Source organism: Ylistrum balloti, unplaced genomic scaffold, assembly GCF_031769215.1.
Source record: "Ylistrum balloti isolate Yb309-2 unplaced genomic scaffold, AGI_CSIRO_Ybal_v1 Utg371406, whole genome shotgun sequence".
Taxonomy (NCBI): domain Eukaryota; kingdom Metazoa; phylum Mollusca; class Bivalvia; order Pectinida; family Pectinidae; genus Ylistrum; species Ylistrum balloti.
Genome location: NW_026782739.1, coordinates 180182 through 203962, shown reverse-complemented (window position 1 = coordinate 203962; position 23781 = coordinate 180182). Strand labels below are relative to the sequence as shown.

Below are 23781 nucleotides of genomic sequence, written 5' to 3'. Positions count from 1 at the left end.
TGTCCTACAGATTATTCCGACTTTGTATACCAGGGTTTTAACAGGGACTAATTTTGTCCTACAGATTATCTGACTTTGTATACCAGGGTTTTAACAGGGACTAATTTTGTCCTACAGATTATCTGACTTTGTATACCAGGGTTTTAACAGGGACTAATTTTGTCCTACAGATTATCTGACTTTGTATACCAGGGTTTTAACAGGGACTAATTTTGTCCTACAGATTATCTGACTTTGTATACCAGGGTTTTAACGGGGACTAATTTTGTCCTACAGATTATCTGACTTTGTATACCAGGGTTTTAACAGGGACTAATTTTGTCCTACAGATTATCTGACTTTGTATACCAGGGTTTTAACAGGGACTAATTTTGTCCTACAGATTATCTGACTTTGTATACCAGGGTTTTAACAGGGACTAATTTTGTCTTACAAATTATCTGACTTTGTATACCAGGGTTTTAACAGGGACTAATTTTGTCCTACAGATTATCTGACTTTGTATACCAGGGTTTTAACAGGGACTAATTTTGTCTTACAAATTATCTGACTTTGTATACCAGGGTTTTAACAGGGACTAATTTTGTCCTACAGATTATCTGACTTTGTATACCAGGGTTTTAACAGGGACTAATTTTGTCTTACAAATTATCTGACTTTGTATACCAGGGTTTTAACAGGGACTAATTTTGTCTTACAAATTATCTGACTTTGTATACCAGGGTTTTAACAGGGACTAATTTTGTCCTACAGATTATCTGACTTTGTATACCAGGGTTTTAACAGGGACTAATTTTGTCCTACAGATTATTCCGACTTTGTATACCAGGGTTTTAACAGGGACTAATTTTGTCCTACAGATTATCTGACTTTGTATACCAGGGTTTTAACAGGGACTAATTTTGTCCTACAGATTATCTGACTTTGTATACCAGGGTTTTAACAGGGACTAATTTTGTCCTACAGATTATCTGACTTTGTATACCAGGGTTTTAACAGGGACTAATTTTGTCCTACAGATTATCTGACTTTGTATACCAGGGTTTTAACAGGGACTAATTTTGTCCTACAGATTATCTTACTTTGTATACCAGGGTTTTAACAGGGACTAATTTTGTCCTACAGATTATCTGACTTTGTATACCAGGGTTTTAACAGGGACTAATTTTGTCCTACAGGTTATCTTACTTTGTATACCAGGGTTTTAACAGGGACTAATTTTGTCCTACAGATTATTCCGACTTTGTATACCAGGGTTTTAACAGGGACTAATTTTGTCCTACAGATTATCTGACTTTGTATACCAGGGTTTTAACAGGGACTAATTTTGTCCTACAGATTATTCCGACTTTGTATACCAGGGTTTTAACAGGGACTAATTTTGTCCTACAGATTATCTGACTTTGTATACCATGGTTTTAACAGGGACTAATTTTGTCCTACAGATTATTCCGACTTTGTATACCAGGGTTTTAACAGGGACTAATTTTGTCCTACAGATTATCTGACTTTGTATACCAGGGTTTTAACAGGGACTAATTTTGTCCTACAGATTATCTGACTTTGTATACCAGGGTTTTAACAGGGACTAATTTTGTCCTACAGATTATCTGACTTTGTATACCAGGGTTTTAACAGGGACTAATTTTGTCTTACAAATTATCTGACTTTGTATACCAGGGTTTTAACAGGGACTAATTTTGTCCTACAGATTATCTGACTTTGTATACCAGGGTTTTAACAGGGACTAATTTTGTCCTACAAATTATCTGACTTTGTATACCAGGGTTTTAACAGGGACTAATTTTGTCTTACAAATTATCTGACTTTGTATACCAGGGTTTTAACAGGGACTAATTTTGTCCTACAGATTATCTGACTTTGTATACCAGGGTTTTAACAGGGACTAATTTTGTCCTACTTATTATCTGACTTTGTATACCAGGGTTTTAACAGGGACTAATTTTGTCTTACAAATTATCTGACTTTGTATACCAGGGTTTTAACAGGGACTAATTTTGTCCTACAGATTATCTGACTTTGTATACCAGGGTTTTAACAGGGACTAATTTTGTCTTACAAATTATCTGACTTTGTATACCAGGGTTTTAACAGGGACTAATTTTGTCCTACAGATTATCTGACTTTGTATACCAGGGTTTTAACAGGGACTAATTTTGTCTTACAAATTATCTGACTTTGTATACCAGGGTTTTAACAGGGACTAATTTTGTCCTACAGATTATCTGACTTTGTATACCAGGGTTTTAACAGGGACTAATTTTGTCTTACAAATTATCTGACTTTGTATACCAGGGTTTTAACAGGGACTAATTTTGTCTTACAAATTATCTGACTTTGTATACCAGGGTTTTAACAGGGACTAATTTTGTCCTACAGATTATCTGACTTTGTATACCAGGGTTTTAGCAGGGACTAATTTTGTCCTACAGGTTATCTTACTTTGTATACCAGGGTTTTAACAGGGACTAATTTTGTCCTACAGATTATCTGACTTTGTATACCAGGGTTTTAACAGGGACTAATTTTGTCCTACAGGTTATCTTACTTTGTATACCAGGGTTTTAACAGGGACTAATTTTGTCCTACAGATTATCTGACTTTGTATACCAGGGTTTTAACAGGGACTAATTTTGTCCTACAGATTATCTGACTTTGTATACCAGGGTTTTAACAGGGACTAATTTTGTCCTACAGATTATCTGACTTTGTATACCAGGGTTTTAACAGGGACTAATTTTGTCCTACAGATTATCTGACTTTGTATACCAGGGTTTTAACAGGGACTAATTTTGTCTTACAAATTATCTGACTTTGTATACCAGGGTTTTAACAGGGACTAATTTTGTGCTACAGATTATTCCAACTTTGTATACCAGGGTTTTGACAGTGACTACCCTATTTTCTAGATTATAAGCCACAGCTTTTTTCCAGTGCGTCTTACATGTGGTCGAAAAAAAAATTGGCAGAATGAAATGAAAAAATAAAAAAAAAAAAAAAACATGTTGTCTCAACTTTCGTTCTGGACTGTTATGTATTATGAAACAGCCATTTTGTTGTTGTGTATCACATGCATTATTGACCTGCGTGACCTCACACCCAGATAATTTTGGTTGCTGTAAAATGTCGCGCTTCCAGAAAGACAGAAAAATAGTGATTTAAACCAAGGATACCAGTATAGCTGTACAAGACTTCCTTGTTTTGCAAGTACCTGTCTATCACATGTTTGTGTCTAAAACAGATCGTCTAGAACCGTCATTTGCAACGGTATACAGGATGATTTTAAGATTGAAATAAAAATAACATTCTCGTTGATTTAATTTATCAAAACTTTTAATATGACTCACAATAATATCTTCTGAACTTTCATGGTTGCTTCAGAAGCCATAGCAGAAGTTTACAATAGCCCCTTGCATCCTGGGATTGATAGGTCACAGGGTCAAATTCTATAATGACCACCAAACTTGTTTAGAATATGAATGGCCATGTGTAACTTACAAGAAATAATATGTCAGCATGCAAGGAACTAAACACATATGTAAAATAAAGGATTATCTATGTATGGTTCATTTTCAAACTTATATTAAATGTTTCCTCAATGAGCTTGATAAACTGACTTCCGTTGACTGTTATATCAACAAACATTTTTCACCATAACTGTTACCACATCATAAGAAAGGGTGCAGCTTAGATTCTGATGTAGCTATTATGTGTATCAGATCGAAACATCATAAAAAATTGGCTCTCCGGCAGTGCTGTTTATAACTCGGAAATTTCATGGGGTGTATATTTTCTCTGACAAATTATCTGGTTTTTCATAGTGACTGTTTTGTCAGACTGATTATCTGTCTCGGTATACCTAGGTTTTGACAGGGACTATTTTGTCCTACAGATTATCTGTCTTGGTATACCTGGGTTTTGATAGTGACTATTTTGTCAGACAGATTATCTGTGTGGGTATACCTTGGGTTGGACAAAGTGACTGTATAAATTGCTGTGTTGTGACAAGAATTTTACTGTACAAACTTGTAAAATTGATTTTAAAATTTGGATATCAGTATAAACTACATCAGTCTTTAGAATTTGTAACATTTACAATTTCAGTAATTCTGTTGTATCTCTGTCCCAGAAACACTGATGGTATTTGACTTTCTACCAGTCTATGATTTGACTATAGGCTGTGTCTTTGACTTTAATGGTCTAATATTTCTTTGACTGACAGCTTCATTGCTGTAACACTGTGGTAATGTAAATACTTTTCCAGCTGGTTCCACGGCAGTATCTCTCGAGAGCAGGCAGAGTGTCTCTTACAGGACATGGAAGATGGTGTGTTCCTTGTGCGAGACAGTGTCCATTACCGTGGCGATTTTACACTTTCAGTTTCATTTGATAACAAAGTTGATCATTACCGCATTTTGGCTCACAACAACAAACTGGAGGTGGATGGTGGGGACTGTTGTTTTGATAACTTATTTGAACTGGTTGAGGTATGTTCCAGAGCAAACCCTCCACTGGTCTCCTCCCTTCAGTGCTGCCCTCTTCTGTGATTTGTTGCATTGGTTGCTATGCCAACAACCTATAGTCACTGCTTGCTGCTGTTATGCCAACCTAGGCCTTGCATATTTTAAGGGAGGTTTTGTAAAAATAGATTATGGATGATCAATGATTTTCAGAAAAACCCTCATTAACTTTTTATTTTTGCATTTTCTTCAGATTTAAACTTTGATACAGTTTGAGGAACAGACAGCCATAACTTGCCAGTAATTTGTTGAGTTTTTGAATATTAATGTTACTGATCATTGATTTCAAATTGCTGTCTTTTTCTCACTTTCTGTTGTCATGTCTTAGATCAATTTCTTGTATCTTCTTCTGAAATTATCATTCAATTTAACTACTGTCAACATTTAAATCTTTATTAGTATTAATTTGTTTGAAAAAGAAGTAATTATAGATATACAAATCAATCACCAGTTGAAAGAAAATTAATATTGTTTTTGAAAAATGATAAGGAAAAAATGACAATCAGAGAGGAAGAAATTGATGTTGGTCTGAGAAGCCTATATACTGCTGATAAGCATAATGTAGTGTTTGGTATTGTAGTCTAGTGGTTCTATATGCTGGTTCTTATAAACTTGTGAAATATGTATGACTGTTTTCTTATCTGTATTACTGGTGCCTGAAATATCAACCAATCTGTAACAGTAACAGGAATCTACCGTAAGATTAAGGGTAGCCTGAGTTTAGTAGAAAGGGAATTAAATTGTAATGTGACTTTTAACCATTTATAACCAGTAATGAATAATTGTGAGGTGTGATAAGCAAAGCAGTCATGATATGGTTTAAGTATGGTTTAACTCTGGATTATAGTCACATGTGCATGTCATTCAAAAGGTTTTTGAATATCACACCAACATAATTATTTAAACATGATACTCTGTTCATAGGGAGTTTTACGGATAGTTTTCTTTCAGTAAGATGGAGATTTTTGATAAGGAAGATGCTGTGGAACATTTTGGGATTATAATAGGCCTGTCATATATTGACAACTTTGCCAGTGTATGTCGACATATGAAAATTTGGTTAATGGACTGGTGTACATGGAATAAGTATTATAAGTTTTGTAAAATTATCAGTACACTGGTATGAGCTAAAGTATTGTAAGGTCTTCCAAATATTTTGAGCATGCACACAACTTTTCAATGTATGCTAGCATATGGCTCGTGTTTCCTATATGCAGGCAGGAGTTGTAACTAGGCTATATGAATCGATCACACACTTAAAAGTTATGCATAAGATGACATACATCCAGATAATGTATACTGTACCCTTATTTCTAACCCATGGGTAACGAATGCATGTTGCTGGCTCATTTGATTTTGGAGACAAGGAACTCATTTGACTCTAGTGATAGGGAACTCATTTGACTCTAGTGATGGGGAACTCATTTGACCTTAGTGATAGGGAACTTATTTGATCCTAATGAGGGGGAACTCATTTGATTTTAGTGACAGGGAACTGATTATACTGACTGGGAATTCATGTTACTCTAGTGAGAGGGAACATATATGTTTCTAGTGTCAAGAATTTATTTGATATGTTTTGAGGTGTGATATCAAGTGCCTTTTGACTGACATCGCTTTATAAGTGTATGTGGTTCCTAATTAGGTAACTGCAGATATTACAACTGAATTCAGCATTCATGGTCACCATACATACACCAAAGCAAAAATGGTCATCTTTACTGACATTTGTCATTGAATTATCATAGTATACCAAGAATAATAGAATATTGATCTAAATGATCTTTTACTGTTTCCAGAACATGTTGTATTAATGAAGAAAAGACCTGTTTCTTCAGTAAATCATTACTGGTTAGTGGGTAGAAACACTACAGTCGTTACATTAACTGTAGACCTCTGTAACATGAATGCTGAACTTGGTTAAGACTACTGCTGTTGCACTGGTAATATAGATGTTCACCATATTTCTGAGTTCCAGTCACATCTACATAGCTGCTACTGTATCCATGTCTTATGTTGCATTCGTTGTAAGGAAAATGCATGTTGCATGGTACTATTTTGTTCTTTGTAGATGGTTCCATGGGAAAATAAAACGAGAAAATGCAGAAGAATTACTTGTGCCTCCAGAGGATGGACTTTTTCTTGTGCGCGAAAGCGTGAATTACCCTGGCGACTTCACACTTAGTGTGTGTCATAAGTCCAAAGTGGAACATTATCGCATAATTTACAGTCAAAACAAGATGACCATAGACGAAGAATCATATTTTGAAAATCTAACACAACTTGTTGAGGTACATATATCATGTTTATTTCTATATTCTATTACTATGTCCAGTCTTAATATTTGGTCTTTTTCATTGTTTTTGTGCTTTTTTTTTTTTGGTTCAATGGTGTAAGATTTCCCCAGAATTTGATGTTTTCTTATGTATATCTTGAAATGTTTTTGTAGTTTGAGTTTTTCTTTAAATTTGGTTGATAGTTGCACTTTGGTTTAGGTGTAATTGATGGACTAATGTAAAAGGGTAATTGACATTTTCATTACTGTATTTAATTTTACATGTTGGTTTATAACTGGTTTCAAGTTATTTTGTAGACAATGCCAATATGTAAAATATCTCTAAAAAAATACCCACAATGAAAATGTTTCTGCTGACAAATCATGAAGACAAATCTACTGTTAGTACTAAATATGGTAACCCAATTAAACATGAGTTAGATTTGTTTATGATAGTGTTTAGAAATACTAACATGTTCTGGATGCACTTGAGATGACTTCAGTTCCATATAACTTCACACCATCATAGTTAGTCAAATCTAACCAAATAATATTGGTTTCATGTGCTATAGATAGCTTTTAGTATGTCTGTCATTGTGTGTATGCCCTTAATGGCCTTTGTGTTTTGACGATATAGCACATCTGATATGTTAGCATATAGATGTATATCCCCTTAAATAGGCCAATCCACATTGATGTCCAGATATATTTAGTTTTAAATAGGACCCAGTATATTGGGGTCCAGATATGTATTTCTCCTTGAACAGACTCCTCTATTTTGGTGTCTAGATACAGGTTTCCCCTTAAACAGGCCCCCCTATATTGGTGTCCAGATATATAGTTCCTTTTGAATAGGCCCCTCTCTATTTTTGTACCCAGATACAGGTTTCCCCTTAAACAGGCCCCCCTATATTGGTGTCCAGATATATAGTTCCTTTTGAATAGGCCCCTCTCTATTTTTGTACCCAGATACAGGTTTCCCCTTAAACAGGCCCCCCTATATTGGTGTCCAGATATATAGTTCCTTTTGAATAGGCCCCTCTCTATTTTTGTATCCAGATACAGGCTTTCCCTTAAACAGACCCCCCTATATTGGTGTCCAGATATATAGTTCCTTTTGAATAGGCCCCTCTCTATTTTTGTACCCAGATACAGGTTTCCCCTTAAACAGGCCCCTCTATATTGGTGTCCAGATATATAGTTCCTTTTGAATAGGCCCCTCTCTATTTTTTTATCCAGATACAGGCTTTCCCTTAAACAGACCCCCCTATATTGGTGTCCAGATATATAGTTCCTTTTGAATAGGCCCCTCTCTATTTTTGTATCCAAAATCTTTAAAATCTTTTTATATTGTCAGAATTGTGTGCCTCTTGAAAAAAATTACCACCTCATAGTTGATAACTGAAGTAATTTACTGTCAATTACAAATCTTTTAAATGAACTCATCAGTTTTATAAGACTGATATTTTAGTAGAGAAAGTATTTAACTGTGATAAAAGTTCTTTGATATTTTCAATGTAATGATGCAAAGTTAACATCAATCTGTTTTTTTTAATCAAGACTGACTTTACTTCAAAAACATGGAAAGAAGGGTTCAGTAGATTCTGATTAATGTTACCATATGGTAAAAGCTGTGAAATTGTACTGATAGCCTATTGATGAAAGCAGCTCATGAATATTCATTATCAAACATGTTTCTGTAAAACACTAGGCACACATGAAAGGAACTTAATTTGAAAGCCAATATATAATATTAATCTGGTATAGGGGGAATATGCATGTTGTAGGCAGTGAATGTGTGGGGCCATGGTACGGGATAGTGCTTCACGTCTTTGTCAGCTACCTGTGGTCACTTTGATGCTTATAAATGTTGTTAATTTGTTGTTGTTCAAAGATCTATGCTTTCTTTTTAGTCTTTCATTAAAACTATTGTGGTTTATTTTTTATCCATTATTTTTCATATCAATAAAGTTCCATTTGTGAAATTATACAGTATGCATTGAAATGCAAAATGTTTTGAATTTTCACGGAGTAGATTTTATAAAGTCATACATGTATTATTTTTACAAGCAGCTTTACAATTTATGATATTAGAATAATAATGTCTCTCTAAATCTGATGTAGATTTTATGTTCTGACAAAACTAATTATGATGTGTGATTCTGCAGCATTACTCTAAGGATGCAGATGGTCTTTGTGTCCGACTAATACGTCCTCTTCAGAAGAAAGGCTCCAGTTTCTCCATGGTATCTGTCCAGGACTTTGAGAGTGGAGGCTGGGTGATTCACAAACAAGACTTGGAAGTGGGCGAGTCTATAGGGAAGGGAGAATTTGGAGGTAATCTTTATTTTTCCTGTATTCAAATTATTCCACTACATTGTAGGATACGGTTAAAAAGTGAGTGTCTAAGTGTGTGTATGTCTCTGTCAGAAGTAGAAATCTTGCGTACAAGATATCAAGTGCATGTTAACAGTAAATTGCTTCTTAACATAGACTACAAGAAGGGGTGAAATATACCTGAAACCTTGTCCACTGTACTAGACCACAGGGAAGTGAGAAATGTACCTAAACCTTGTCCACTGTACTAGACCACAGGGAAGTGAGAAATGTACCTGAAACCTTGTCCACTGTACTAGACCATAGGGAAGTGAGAAATGTACCTAAAACCTTGTCCACTGTACTAGACCATAGGGAAGTGAGAAATGTACCTGAAACCTTATCCACTGTACTAGACCATAGGGAAGTGAGAAATGTACCTGAAACCTTATCCACTGTACTAGACCATAGGGAGGTGAGAAATGTACCTGAAACCTTGTCCACTGTACTAGACCATAGGGAAGTGAGAAATGTACCTGAAACCTTATCCACTGTACTAGACCATAGGGAAGTGAGAAATGTACCTAAACCTTGTCCACTGTACTAGACCATAGGGAAGTGAGAAATGTACCTAAACCTTGTCCACTGTACTAGACCATAGGGAAGTGAGAAATGTACCTAAACCTTGTCCACTGTACTAGACCATAGGGAAGGGAGAAATGTACCTGAAACCTTGTCCATTGTACTAGACCACAGGGAGGGGAGAAATGTACCTGAAACCTTGTCCGTTGTACTAGACCACAGGGAAGTGAGAAATGTACCTAAAACTTTGTCCACTGTACTAGACCACAGGGAGGGGAGAAATGTACCTAAAACCTTGTCCACTGTACTAGACCACAGGGAAGTGAGAAATGTACCTGAAACCTTGTCCACTGTATTAGACCACAGGGAGGGGAGATATGTACCTGAAACCTTGTCCACTGTACTAGACCACAGGGAACTGAGAAATGTACCTGAAACCTTGTCCACTGTACTAGACCATAGGGAAGTGAGAAATGTACCTAAACCTTGTCCACTGTACTAGACCATAGGGAAGTGAGAAATGTACCTAAACCTTGTCCACTGTACTAGACCACAGGGAAGTGAGAAATGTACCTAAACCTTGTCCACTGTACTAGACCACAGGGAAGTGAGAAATGTACCTGAAACCTTGTCCACTGAACTAGACCATAGGGAAGTGAGAAATGTACCTGAAACCTTATCCACTGTACTAGACCATAGGGAAGTGAGAAATGTACCTAAACCTTGTCCACTGTACTAGACCATAGGGAAGTGAGAAATGTACCTAAACCTTGTCCACTGTACTAGACTACAGGGAAGTGAGAAATGTACCTAAACCTTGTCCACTGTACTAGACCACAGGGAAGTGAGAAATGTACCTGAAACCTTGTCCACTGTACTGGACCATAGGGAAGTGAGAAATGTACCTGAAACCTTGTCCACTGAACTAGACCATAGGGAAGTGAGAAATGTACCTAAACCTTGTCCACTGTACTAGACCATAGGGAAGTGAGAAATGTACCTAAACCTTGTCCACTGTACTAGACCACAGGGAAGTGAGAAATGTACCTAAACCTTGTCCACTGTACTAGACCACAGGGAAGTGAGAAATGTACCTGAAACCTTGTCCACTGTACTGGACCATAGGGAAGTGAGAAATGTACCTGAAACCTTATCCACTCTACTAGACCATAGGGAAGTGAGAAATGTACCTAAACCTTGTCCACTGTACTAGACCACAGGGAAGTGAGAAATGTACCTAAACCTTATCCAGTGTACTTGACCACAGGGAAGTGAGAAATGTACCTAAACCTTGTCCACTGTACTAGACCACAGGGAAGTGAGAAATGTACCTAAACCTTATCCAGTGTACTTGACCACAGGGAAGTGAGAAATGTACCTGAGATCTGTTCCTGTGTACTAGGGAATCTTGTTCCAGGAAGGCAAGATTTGAAACCTTGTAATTTAAGATTTTGTTGTTAAACTCTGTTTCGTATCAGTTGTATGTAGGGTGAAATTGTGTAAGGGTGAATATAAACACTGTTTGGTATGATTTCAGATGTGTGTAAGGGTGAATATAAACACTGTTTGGTATGATTTCAGATGTGTGTAAGGGTGAATATTAACACTGTTTGGTATGATTTCAGATGTGTGTAAGGGTAAATATAAACAATATTTGGTTTGATTTCAGATGTGTGTAAGGGTGAACGTTAACACTGTTTGGTATGATTTCAGATGTGTGTAAGGGTGAATATAAACACTGTTTGGTATGATTTCAGATGTGTGTAAGGGTGAATATAAACACTGTTTGGTATGATTTCAGATGTGTGTAAGGGTGAATATAAACACTGTTTGGTATGATTTCAGATGTGTGTAAGGGTGAATATAAACAATGTTTGGTATGATTTCAGATGTGTGTAAGGGTAAATATAAACACTGTTTGGTATGATTTCAGATGTGTGTAAGGGTAAATATAAACACTGTTTGGTATGATTTCAGATGTGTGTAAGGGTGAACATTAACACTGTTTGGTATGATTTCAGATGTGTGTAAGGGTAAATATAAACAATATTTGGTTTGATTTCAGATGTGTGTAAGGGTGAATATAAACACTGTTTGGTATGATTTCAGATGTGTGTAAGGGTAAATATAAACAATATTTGGTTTGATTTCAGATGTGTGTAAGGGTAAATATAAACAATATTTGGTTTGATTTCAGATGTGTGTAAGGGTAAATATAAACAATATTTGGTTTGATTTCAGATGTGTGTAAGGGTGAATATAAACAATATTTGGTTTGATTTCAGATGTGTGTAAGGGTGAATATAAACACTGTTTGGTATGATTTCAGATGTGTGTAAGGGTAAATATAAACACTTTTTAGTATGATTTCAGATGTGTGTAAGGGTGAATATAAACACTGTTTGGTATGATTTCAGATGTGTGTAAGGGTGAATATAAATACTGTTTGGTATGATTTCAGATGTGTGTAAGGGTGAATATAAACACTGTTTGGTATGATTTCAGATGTGTGTAAAGGTGAATATAAACACTGTTTGGTATGATTTCAGATGTGTGTAAGGGTAAATATAAACACCAACAAGTAGCAATAAAACAGCTGAAGAAACAGGACAACGCTGCTCAGGCTTTCTTAAAAGAAGCTTCTGTTATGACGTAAGTATTGTGGTTTTTTTAGATTTGTCTTAAATCTGCTTTCTGTTTTGACCTACATTAAAGAAAAAGTTTGTCCTAGCTCTATGGCCTACACTACTTGTCACTTGAACTTCATGATATGGATATTTGTTCAGCAAGGATAAGTGATGTTGGGTGTATCAAAAGTAGGTCACCCTGACATACAATTTGACCTTTGACTTACATTCAAAAAAAGTATGTCTGAGCTTGTCTCTGGAACTTCGTACTGGTTTGTAAGGGATAGATTCCTCTTGTTGGTGCAATGTGTCATGTATCAAAGTAAGTCATTCCGACGTACTTTTTAACCTTTGACCTACATTGAAAAAGTGTTTGAGCTTTAAGTCTTACACTACTTGTCTCTGGAACTTTGTACTGGTTCTTAAGGTATGGATTCTTCTTTTTGGTGCAATATGTCATGTATCAAAAGTAGGTCACTCTGACCTAAAACCAACATTTTGATCTTTGCCCTACCTTAAAGAAAAAGTTTGTTTTGCATATATAATTTCACATTTGATGTAATCGGCAGAATCTTCATGTTTTTCAGATCACTTCGACATCCAAATCTGGTCCAATTGATTGGAGTTGTTTTAGGAGACAATATTTTGATTGTAACAGAATTTATGGGGAAAGGGAATTTAGTGGAATACTTAAGGTCTCGTGGAAGGAGTGTAATTACAAAGAAAGATCAAATTGACTTTACCACGTAAGTCTGTGATGATATTAGGAACTAGCATATAACCATGGCAACAAATATTCAGAATGTTTTTGAATCAAGAAAAATTGAAAATAAGTACATGTATATAGAAAAAATATTAGACATCTTATTCCAAATATCGTCTTAAATGAATCTTTTAGAAGTTGTGGAATTTTCATGTTTGGCTGTATTTTGAATGAAATACAGTTCATGTATGTACCTAGTTCATATTGTATATCAAGTGACACGTTGTTTATTGTCTTGATACTTATGAAACAGAATGGATTGTCTCATGTATAAGGTATCATGCTCTTTAACTGTCAAGAAAAATGATGAATTTAGCTTGACAATGGTAACAAGTGTTTTATCCCTTCATTTACAGAGATACATGTTCAGCTATGCAGTATTTAGAAAGTAAGAATCTAGTACACAGAGATCTAGCAGCCAGGAATGTGTTGGTGAATGAAAGCAATACAGCCAAGGTGGGTGAAGGGTTGGTTTGATATGATTCAGAGGTGTCTAGTTGATGACAATGATGTTAACTTAGAAAAATTCAAAATATAAAAATTACATTATAGAACAAGACCAAAATATAAAAGAAAAAAAATCTGAAAGATCTTGAGTCAAAAAATAGAGTGAGAAGTTGTAAAAAACTTGCATTTAAGGTAGGATAATGAAACTTGGTGTATACATTGATAATATGAAGACAGTGTGTAGTGTACCAAAGTAAGGGCCAGCAACTGCTTAACTACAATGTTCAAATTTTATGTCTGCAGCATTACTTTGCCTCCATTTAAACTAGGATATTGAAAGGTGATACATACATCAGTCATACAAAGGCAAGGTGTAGTGTAGCAAAGTCAGGGCCCATGACCCTTCAGTATCAAGTAATTGCCTTTTGTTTAAATTTTGTGTCATGAGTATATTTGTGCTTGCATGAAAACTAGGCGCATAGAACTATGTGTATACATTTGACATACTAAGAGAATACAGTAAAACCCCACTTACTTGAACTCGCATTCCTCGAATACCCCGTATTCGTCGAACTGCCCACTCGGTCCCTACCGTTTCCTTATATATTATATGTTATAAAACCCCAGATTCCTCGAACCGCTATTTGTTGAATACCCCCTTTTTGTCGAACTCATATTTATCCCCGTTCCCTAATATTACCATAGTATATTCCCATGTTTTCATCGAACATGTAATCCACCTGTGTCACACTTGACTGCTTTAACGTGAGCTGATTGGCTCAGATCACTGTCATGTGTTTTCACAGGTGTGCGACATGACAGCAGCCAATTAAAGGATTAACGACAGGGTAACCTGCCTGTGCTGATACTTCACACCTTATGCAGTAATTTTATCATTAGCTTGACTTAAAAAATTGAATAATATTGTTACATTATACCAGAAGTTTTATTTCAGTAAACCAAATTACGAAATGACACACTAATAAAGGAACAATTTTCTACTGATGTATCGTTGTAACGACGTCGATACAAGACTCCGTCAGTATTCAATCAGAGACTTTTTACAATAGTTCTGGGTATTGATTCCGAAATGTATGAGATGTTTCGCTTCTATGAGACTTCAATCAAGTGTTATTGTTCATTAACGGATCGATGACTACTTACTATGACCAGAGACGTACCATCGAGGTACAGACTATATCTCACACACAATCTACATTTTGACCAACCTCTGATTATTCGAATACCCTGTATTCCTCGAACTATTGACACAGGCCCGAGGATTTCGACTTAGCAGGGTTTTACTGTATATAGTATACTAAATTCAGAGCTTGCAACACCTTGATTACAGAATTATTGCCCTTTGGTAAAAGTTTGTGTCCAATAAAGTCGTTTTCAGGGGGGAATTAATCAGTTTCACTTATACTCTTGTCTAAAAATTTAAATTGTTGATATTTTAATAGTTCATTGTAGAATTTACAGGCACTTATAGCTGCCGACAGTTTGTCTGGGACCTGACCATTTTTCTGATTTATTTTCACAGTATTGTATGATTTTATTACAAGGCTGTTGCATTTCTGATGTGTTATTAGGTATCTGACTTTGGTCTAGCCAAACATGGAGATTACACACAAGAGGGGGGCAAGTTCCCCATCAAGTGGACAGCTCCAGAAGCTTTGAAAGAAAATGTAAGTAAGCCTGGTCTAAATTAGTGTAGTACCTGTATGGGTTTATTAGAATTAAGATTAAGAGAGCAAGGCTAAAATTTGTTTGTTTGATTAACCAAGATATTCCTTAGTAAAGTATTTGATGGATTTATTTAAAGTGTAATATTTAGATTAATCTAAATAATTGATTTTCTAGGTTTTATTATGCCTCCCCTTTAAATAAAGGGAGGGAGACCTGTTGTTTTAGTGCTGGTTCTTCTGGTCCTTATTCTGGTTCTTCTGATACGCTCCAAGTCCAGGCAATAACTTTCGAACTGTTGAAGATATTTTGAAAGTTGCTGTACACCTCTGTTAGCTAAAACTGATGTGCAATACATTGCAGTAAGGTCACTGTGACCTAGAACTCAAGGTCAAAAGCCAGAATATTCATTCAACGAATGGTTTAACTTAGAACTGATGAACTCCAGCAGAAGTATTATAGTCAAGTTAGCGATTTCAGTAACAGTGCAATGTTCTGTAGATACATGGTTGTTGAGAGAGGATAAATCAAAACACCTGTTCATTAAATACCTACAAAATGTGATGAATATTTGATATTCTGCTTGCTTTTGTTTTAAACTCCTATTAACCACTTGTAATGAAAAACATAATGTTATTATATGTGCAAAAATTGCTATTTCTAGTATATATACTTGTGGATAACAAAGCTACCAAAACTTGCCAACATTTTAGCAGTAGCACAGCGTCAAATAAAATTAATGATTGTGAACAAAAGCAGTAAATAAACATATTTTCTGGAAAGGGGAGACGTGTTTTTCTTCATCAAAACAGATCTCTAGTTTTCATTACATTGATTTTATGTGTACTCTTAATCCCCAAATTCTGATGTCCCTAAACTGTTGAAATAGATATAGATAGGTTTATTGATCTTCATTTATCCATGAAATCATATGTCCACAACATAGTACTTTTTCCATGGAAATTGAGCTCCATGAAAATATAATTTTATACTAACTTAAACTCATTCATCACTAACTTATAGATGAAATTCTATTACATTTTAAAAATATTAGAATCAATTAACTGAAACTTTGTGAATTAACAACACCTATTTTTTTTGGAAGAAAGAGAACTGTTTAAGTTTCAATCTTCTGTTCAATTTCTATGTGAGGGTATTCACTTTGTACATGAACAGCTGGTTTTTAAGTGTTAAGCTTTGTTTTCATTTTTCTAACAGGAATTTTCCAGCAAATCTGATATGTGGAGCTTTGGTGTATTAATGTGGGAGATATATTCTTTTGGAAGAGTACCATATCCTAGAATTGTAAGTATATAAGTAAGAGGGAATTATTGGTAATATATCTCATATTTGAAAAATTTTGCATCATGGGTAATATAGCATAGTGTCATAGGCAGAAATAATGAAAAACCTGTTTTTCCCCACAGTTGTTAAACTAGTGTCCTTTCCTAATACTCTTTCACCTGAATAAAGTTCAATTCCACCTGGTCATTCATTTTATTGTTGGTATGTAGCATGTTTAAATGTATCTGTTTGTGTGTGTTACAGCCGTTAGCAGATGTTGTGACCTATGTACAGCGTGGATACAGGATGGAGGCTCCAGAAGGCTGTCCAAAAGAAATTTACCAAATTATGCTCAGCTCCTGGGAAATTGAGGCTGTCAAACGACCTTCATTCGAAGAAGTTTTAGACAAACTTAACCATTTGAGATCCACGACTGTATAGCAACGTTGCAGTATGAGTGTCATGATTCTGGGACAAGCCATGCATTGGATACTGAGAGATTTAATCCTCCATGGGGCATAACTCTGCAAGCCAAAATCAAATCTCTTGTCTGCTGGTCATGCCAGCATTGGCCAGCAGTTAGTCTATATTTGTCTCTTCATCATTAAGATACATTTTATTTTCACTATTTGCAGTGGAGAAAAGAGTACCACATTGCCTTATTATAAGTGATGTACACTGTTGTTTGTTGTAGCTGTGTCAGTGTATACCTTATGTGTGATTCTACACTAATCAGTGGCTGCATTCCACTGTTATTCAAATACTAGCGTGGACATTATTTTTGCTTCAAGTGTCTGCATCTGTAATGGGAATACTAATAAAACATCTCTGTTTTGATATTCTACATGGTTATACATTTATTGAAAATGTCAAATTCAAATGACATTTCCTAAAGTCTGAATTTTTTACCAAAATTTGCTTTAGGATTATCTGCAGGTCTGAAGCTTATATCCAAGCACAATGGAAATGTCACAATATTTCATGGCTTTATGTTATATCATTCATCAAAAACGGTCACCAGATTTTTCTCTCTATGGGGGAAAATAGTTGGTGTATAAAAATATTAATTTGATTTGCTTTCTTAAAGGGAAGAAAAGCAGCAAATAAACCAGCAAAAATTCCTTGCTGATATGACAATTGTCTTAAAAATTGTAAGCTGGAGTAATTTGGTACAGAATAATTCCATGACTTTTCTCAGACTGAAATGCCTTTTTATGTTTAAAAATATGCATTAATTCTAGAGATTCAAATAAATATAGTGCACATATTTACATATTAATAATTATGTATGAAGTTATATCAAGTTATTATATAGATATCATTGAACATTGATAATGTGGCTTTATCTCTGAAAGTTTTCCTATATGCAGAAACATTATCTTTTATCATTGAAGTTACAGTCATCTTAAATAAACATGGAAGAAAGATTACAAAATATTTGGAAAAAATAGTCAAGAAACACTTTGAATTGGAAATAACCATAATGCATAGCATAGAACTTCCTTACTCTGAAAACCATTTCCTGAAAAAGTCTTAAAACTTGATTAATGTGTAAATGCGAGAAAGAAAATACTGTTTTAATGTGACTGATGATTAGGTTCGTGCCTATAATTTTGTACCGGTTATAGAGAGAATGAAATCTGTGATTTTACAGTGTTAATAAAATACAAATTGTAGAAATGTCAGGCAAAAGTGTTTTTGCATGTCTCTTATTGTTGTCGTGTATGAAAACGGGAATGGACTGGTACCGTAATTTTTTCTTACATTTCTAATATATATATATTTTGTGAATTAGCTTACATTTAAAACATCATGTGTGTATACATTTATTGATAATCTGAAATTGGTTTCTTTATTTATATTGTCACTTGAAGCTTCAGTTTACTTCATTCTTCATAATTCAGTAGAACTCTTATTTCTGAGACTTTGAACTTTACACTCTTTTAGAGAATATTTAACTTTCAATTCTGTTGTTTTCAAGAAACTTGGTTTTCTGGTTTCAATTCTGTTGTTTTCAAGAAACTTGGTTTTCTGGTTTCCTGTGATTTAAAGCTCCATATGACAAACATCATGTTCAGAAACTGTGGCAATTTTTTAGTGGCAGTATGTATTATTTTTGACTAATTCTGAATGACAATGTATGTAGTATTTGATGTCCTACCAAATGCTTGTACAACTACCCTCTTTTATACTACATTACAGAAGATTTATATTTAGCTTATGAATCATGTTAAATTTTTGCTTTTTGAGAACGGTTTAAATGTTCAAAAATTTGATACAAGGCCAACTTCATTTGTGTATATCACCACAGCGTCCTAATGATGTAAATGAATTGTCACAGAACATAGCCATATGATAACTCAGTCATCTTGAAACGGAAAATTAAAGTTTGTTAATGGATGAGATTAGATGAGAGATTTCAAGGAACCTGATGCGTGTTAGAAGTTGGTAATCCATGGAGCCCTGAGATGTTGCCTTCAGATGGCTTTCCGGTCCCATTTTATGTATAATACACTACGTAGCTTTGTAAAAATCATGCAGTGACTTTGTAGGAGATGATAATCAATCAATGTCTCGTTGTGATATTTATGTGACTGAATACCAAGTCTAAAATAGACCAGATTTTCCTAAATTATGACAGTACACTAGATATTTGATCTATTTTTGATAGATGATGAAATGAGGGGTTTGCTTTTGGTGGTAAAGTTTAACTGTATGCATATTTTGTTTGTTTTAGATTGGTTTCTTTTATGTTTAGCTGAAGATATGGTGTAAGTCGTTTCTCCATCTCATTTTTTTTTTCATTATGTGAGTATAATATTCCACCCGACTGATCTACACCTTAATTAGGGACCATACATGCAAAACACAGAGAAAGGACCAAGCATCAATTTGGAAGTTCAGTAAGGTTAAAGCCCAAGAATTATAAACAACTCTATTGCTATCATTGATATCAATTTATTTTAGTTAATTATGATAAAATTTAGGTCATGTGACCAAGAAAAGTACATACTTTTTACATGTATAAACTGTCTGGAGGTGCTGCTAGCATCAGAAAAGCTTGATAAGTGAAGATCATACGCTATTACCGTGAATATATATGAAAAAAAGTTCTCTATATGTATCATAGAAGTGTATTAATATTGGGAAATCATATTCATACAAATACAAAAAATATTGAACATCCCATCCCCACCCTAATAAATATGGTTTACACCAGGAAAAGATTAGCCTATGTTCAGCACTGCTAGATGTAGTTAACTCTCTTATAATATTTTATCTTATTTTAACCAAGGGTATACAATGTACTGGTTTTAAGTTTTAACCAACAATAAAGGGTTTAATAAAACAATTGTTTGCTAGCTTCAGATTTCTCACCATGGTGACAGTTGCTAGCTTTGAATTTCTAACACTGATGACAGTTGCTAGCCTCCAATTTCTCACCATGATGATAGTTGCTAGCCTCCAATTTCTCACCCTGGTGACAGTTGCTAGCCTCCAATTTCTCACCATGATGATAGTTGCTAGCCTCCAATTTCTCACCATGATGACAGTTGCTAGCCTCCAATTTCTCACCATGATGATAGTTGCTAGCCTCCAATTTCTCACCCTGGTGACAGTTGCTAGCCTCCAATGTCTCACCCTGGTGATAGTTGTTAGCCTCCAATTTCTCACCCTGATGATAGTTGCTAGCCTCCAATTTCTCACCCTGATGACAGTTGCTAGCCTCCAATTTCTCACCCTGATAATGGTTGCTTCTTATTCTAATTAGTATTGCAGGAATAGAGTTCTCCCCATAGATAATATATTGTTCCTTAGTTATTGTTTGTGTACAGACTTCACAGCACCTGATATGAATTCTCAGTGTTTTTGATGACTCAATAATTTTAAACTATGGATTGGAAACTTCTGTACATTTCAGCTTGTTATAAAGACATCACAATTTTGTTTTGATATATACATTTCCGGATAAATACTCTTTGTTTTATTTTCTATAGACATTCAGTTTTCTAGACTGAACCATCAGGGTAGACATCAAATTCTGCAATACTTGGGCTTCAGTCTTGACATATGGCGATGGTGGGAATGTGAACACTTTGCTTTGATGAAATTTAATCCTTGGTTTTGATAGAATGAATACTTGACTTTTAACAGACATTAGAATCTGCAAAAAGTCATTTGGATTTTAACATTATTTCTCCAGGTATGTAACAGGTGTTTGAATTACATTAAAATCAAAGAGGGATAATTTAAAATTGGAATCCTTTGCCCACTTATTTTATCATTTTTTTTTCTTTGTAAGCTTTTCAGGTGTTTTGATCCCTTAGGAAATGCTTAGCCGTTAGCTGATGTTAGTGGTGTATCGTAGATTGGGTGGAATATGGTAAATTATCAATCTGTTATGCTGCCAAAAGTTTTTAATGTTACGTTCTGACATATCATAATGTAAACACATTAGTTGATTTTATTATTTTTTTTTATATAAAACTACATCATTCAACTGCTGATGGTTTGTAAATATCCTGTTATAATGTAACATGTGTAATACCAATAAAATACTTAATTACATTGCCTTATCTCTGGTTGTCTTGATATTAGGTATGAGATTGCAAAAAAGGTGACAGTACTAAATATATAAAAAAAATAATACCAATGACAAGGGACTGAACAAACTAGAAAATTGTTTTTGGCATGTGGTTCAGTATTTAAACAATATGCTGTGCTGAAAATGATTTAATTGCTAAATGTACCTTCTGATTTGAGTGTGGAGTCTGTTTGGAAGGTTGTATATTTCTGATCTTCTGTAACGGATAATAGTGAACTTTCCAAGTGAAAAGTTACCACAGTGTAACCAGATAAAACAGTTTTTGACACAATGCTGAATCACTTAGACCTATACAACCATCAAACTCACCTCAGGGAAGCAAAACTTGTATAATTTACATTTCAAGTTCCTCCTTTCAACAGAGGTGGTGGGATCAAAGGACTGCATCTGTATTTAGTCACTGAACCTTTGTTATAACATTCTACAGTGTTACCAGGTACGATCAGACATGGAATTAGAGGTATTTTCCAGCAACATTATTAATGTGCAAATCAGAATCACGACGAAGATGCAAGATCATTTTGAAATTTCCTTTGTCTATAAACACTTAATTTCTGTTTGGAGTCATTTGTCAGTTTGGGACATTTCTAATCATAAACTGGACGAGATTTTTACATGACCCATATTAGAATGGATAATGATAAATGTTACGACTCGTTGTCTACATGGTAGTGGTTTATAAAGCTTTCATATATTAGCACCATCTATAGCCTTGGCACCTATTGGTTGACATGGTTTACAGTAGACTTGAGTCGCACAGCAGACAGATTTACAACAAACAATTTTTCATCCTTTTTTTAAAAGCAGCAAAGAGGTCAAATGAAATTAAAGCCACGAGAAGACCAAATTACAAACTTAAAACTAATACAAATGAATTTCTATTAATTTGTTTAGCCTCGTGTTCAAATTGAACAATATCTATCCCAGAAAACAGGGTGAAATAGCATGATTGATTTTCAGAACTTAAACAGGAATTATGTGTCTTTAGTGAAAAATAATCTCCAAAGAGGATTTATACACAAACGGGAATGTAAACAAGTTGGCTGTAGAAATATATACACCAAATGGAATAGCAATTAGTAAATTTGATAAATGATGAGATAGAAAGGAAATAACTTCAAGTAAAAACACGTGATCATCCAAAAAAATGCCAGCTGGTATGTGAACGCAGCGGCTTAAAATATGAGCACGGACTCAGTGATTGCCAGACTTTGCAATAAGCCAAGAAAATGTTGAATTTATGAAGGGTTATCGGAAGGTGGTTTCATCAATTAAGATGATATTAACTGAAAAGAAAACGACACTAGAATGTCCCTGTAAAGAATACCGCATCACCCTGACATTCGGTGCAAAGATAAGGAATAGCTTGATAAGACAAACATGTGTTTGCGGTTATATGACCGTCCCAAAGTTTTTGTTACCGATCCTATTTTCAACATTTTGGCAAAAATGGGGTACTGTATAATCTCCATGTTGAGTTGTCTCCCGTGGCAAATTAACTCTTAGATATATAATTGGACGTCTAGTATGTATAGTCTATTCATAAACAGACTGATGGTGGTCACCAGACCATCAAAGGCAACTGGAACGTTGTTTCAATTTTATCATTTTGATTGGTTTTTTTTTTTTTTTAAACTTCATACATGTATTTGTGAGATTGTCAACTTCTAATATCAAATGTATATTCAGAATCTACTTCTCCGTAAGTACTTAATTTTGAAATTCAGAAAAAAATGTGGAGACCAAAACCAAGTTTGTGCATTTGTTTATAAGACTAACCTGGCCACTGTTGTAACATTTACTTTATTTTCGTTTCCATTCCAAACAAAACGAAAGCTGTAAAGCAATGTCGTGGCAAATTGAATCCAATCAGACAACTGCGAAGCCGACCGACCTCCTGCGCGCGACAACTGTCGAAATAAGCGCTGGTTCCTCATAGTGAAAAATTGCGTACTTCGATATTTTTTTCTTATTATGAAATAATCGCAGTAAAATAACGTACTTAAAAGAGAATTATTTCACCAAAAGTGGATTGACATTTTATAAATTACAGCTAAAACCAAAACATTCCGGCGCGCGGATCAGAGATTACAGGCCATCAGTGTTAAAAATTAATTAGTTCATCTAGTGTATTTCTACTACAATATCGACCTAGAAATTAGTCCTTTATGGATTTTGTGTTGAAGAGATTCTAATATTGTTGTATGACATGACACCTCAATTACAATGTAAATATTTGATATTTCAATGGGATGTTCCAGCACAGGTTCCGTTTTCTGTCGATATCCGCCATTACACTAGATGTTAAAAAACTACTGGAAATGTTCATGTCATGTCTAAAATAACACAACATTAAGTGAAGTCTGTATCGCTGTAATCACTCATTGTTGTATTATAATATGATGTAACTGTTTATGCTGATTAGCCGAAATGCTAAAGGCCAATAACACTGTTATAACTATTAAAGTCATTAACGTGTTCATATTGAAACAGCAGTGGTCAGGCGAGTCTATTGTATGGAATTCCACTGTGCCAAAACACAATGAATTGAACATCAGAAGTAGACAAGGACAACAAAAAAGGAAAATGTCAAGAATGTTACAAACAAAAAAAAAAAGGAAAACGTATTCATGTACAGCTTGTATAGAGGGCTA

General features: G+C 34.8%; 1 protein-coding gene across 2 annotated transcripts in view; it reads left to right on the top strand.

Moving 5' to 3' along the window:
• LOC132562377 (tyrosine-protein kinase CSK-like) overlaps positions 1 to 21093 on the top strand; it is a 44153-nt gene extending 23060 nt beyond the window's left edge. For both annotated transcript variants that reach the window (XM_060227117.1, XM_060227116.1), the window contains exons 5-12: positions 6613 to 6832; positions 8985 to 9153; positions 12264 to 12366; positions 12929 to 13087; positions 13461 to 13560; positions 15144 to 15239; positions 16456 to 16542; positions 16786 to 21093. In XM_060227117.1, coding sequence (XP_060083100.1) covers positions 6613 to 6832; positions 8985 to 9153; positions 12264 to 12366; positions 12929 to 13087; positions 13461 to 13560; positions 15144 to 15239; positions 16456 to 16542; positions 16786 to 16962 — 1111 coding nt within the window. In that variant the 3' untranslated portion in view covers positions 16963 to 21093. The remainder of the gene's footprint in view (positions 1 to 6612; positions 6833 to 8984; positions 9154 to 12263; positions 12367 to 12928; positions 13088 to 13460; positions 13561 to 15143; positions 15240 to 16455; positions 16543 to 16785) is intronic.
• The last annotated feature ends 2688 nt before the right edge of the window (positions 21094 to 23781 follow it).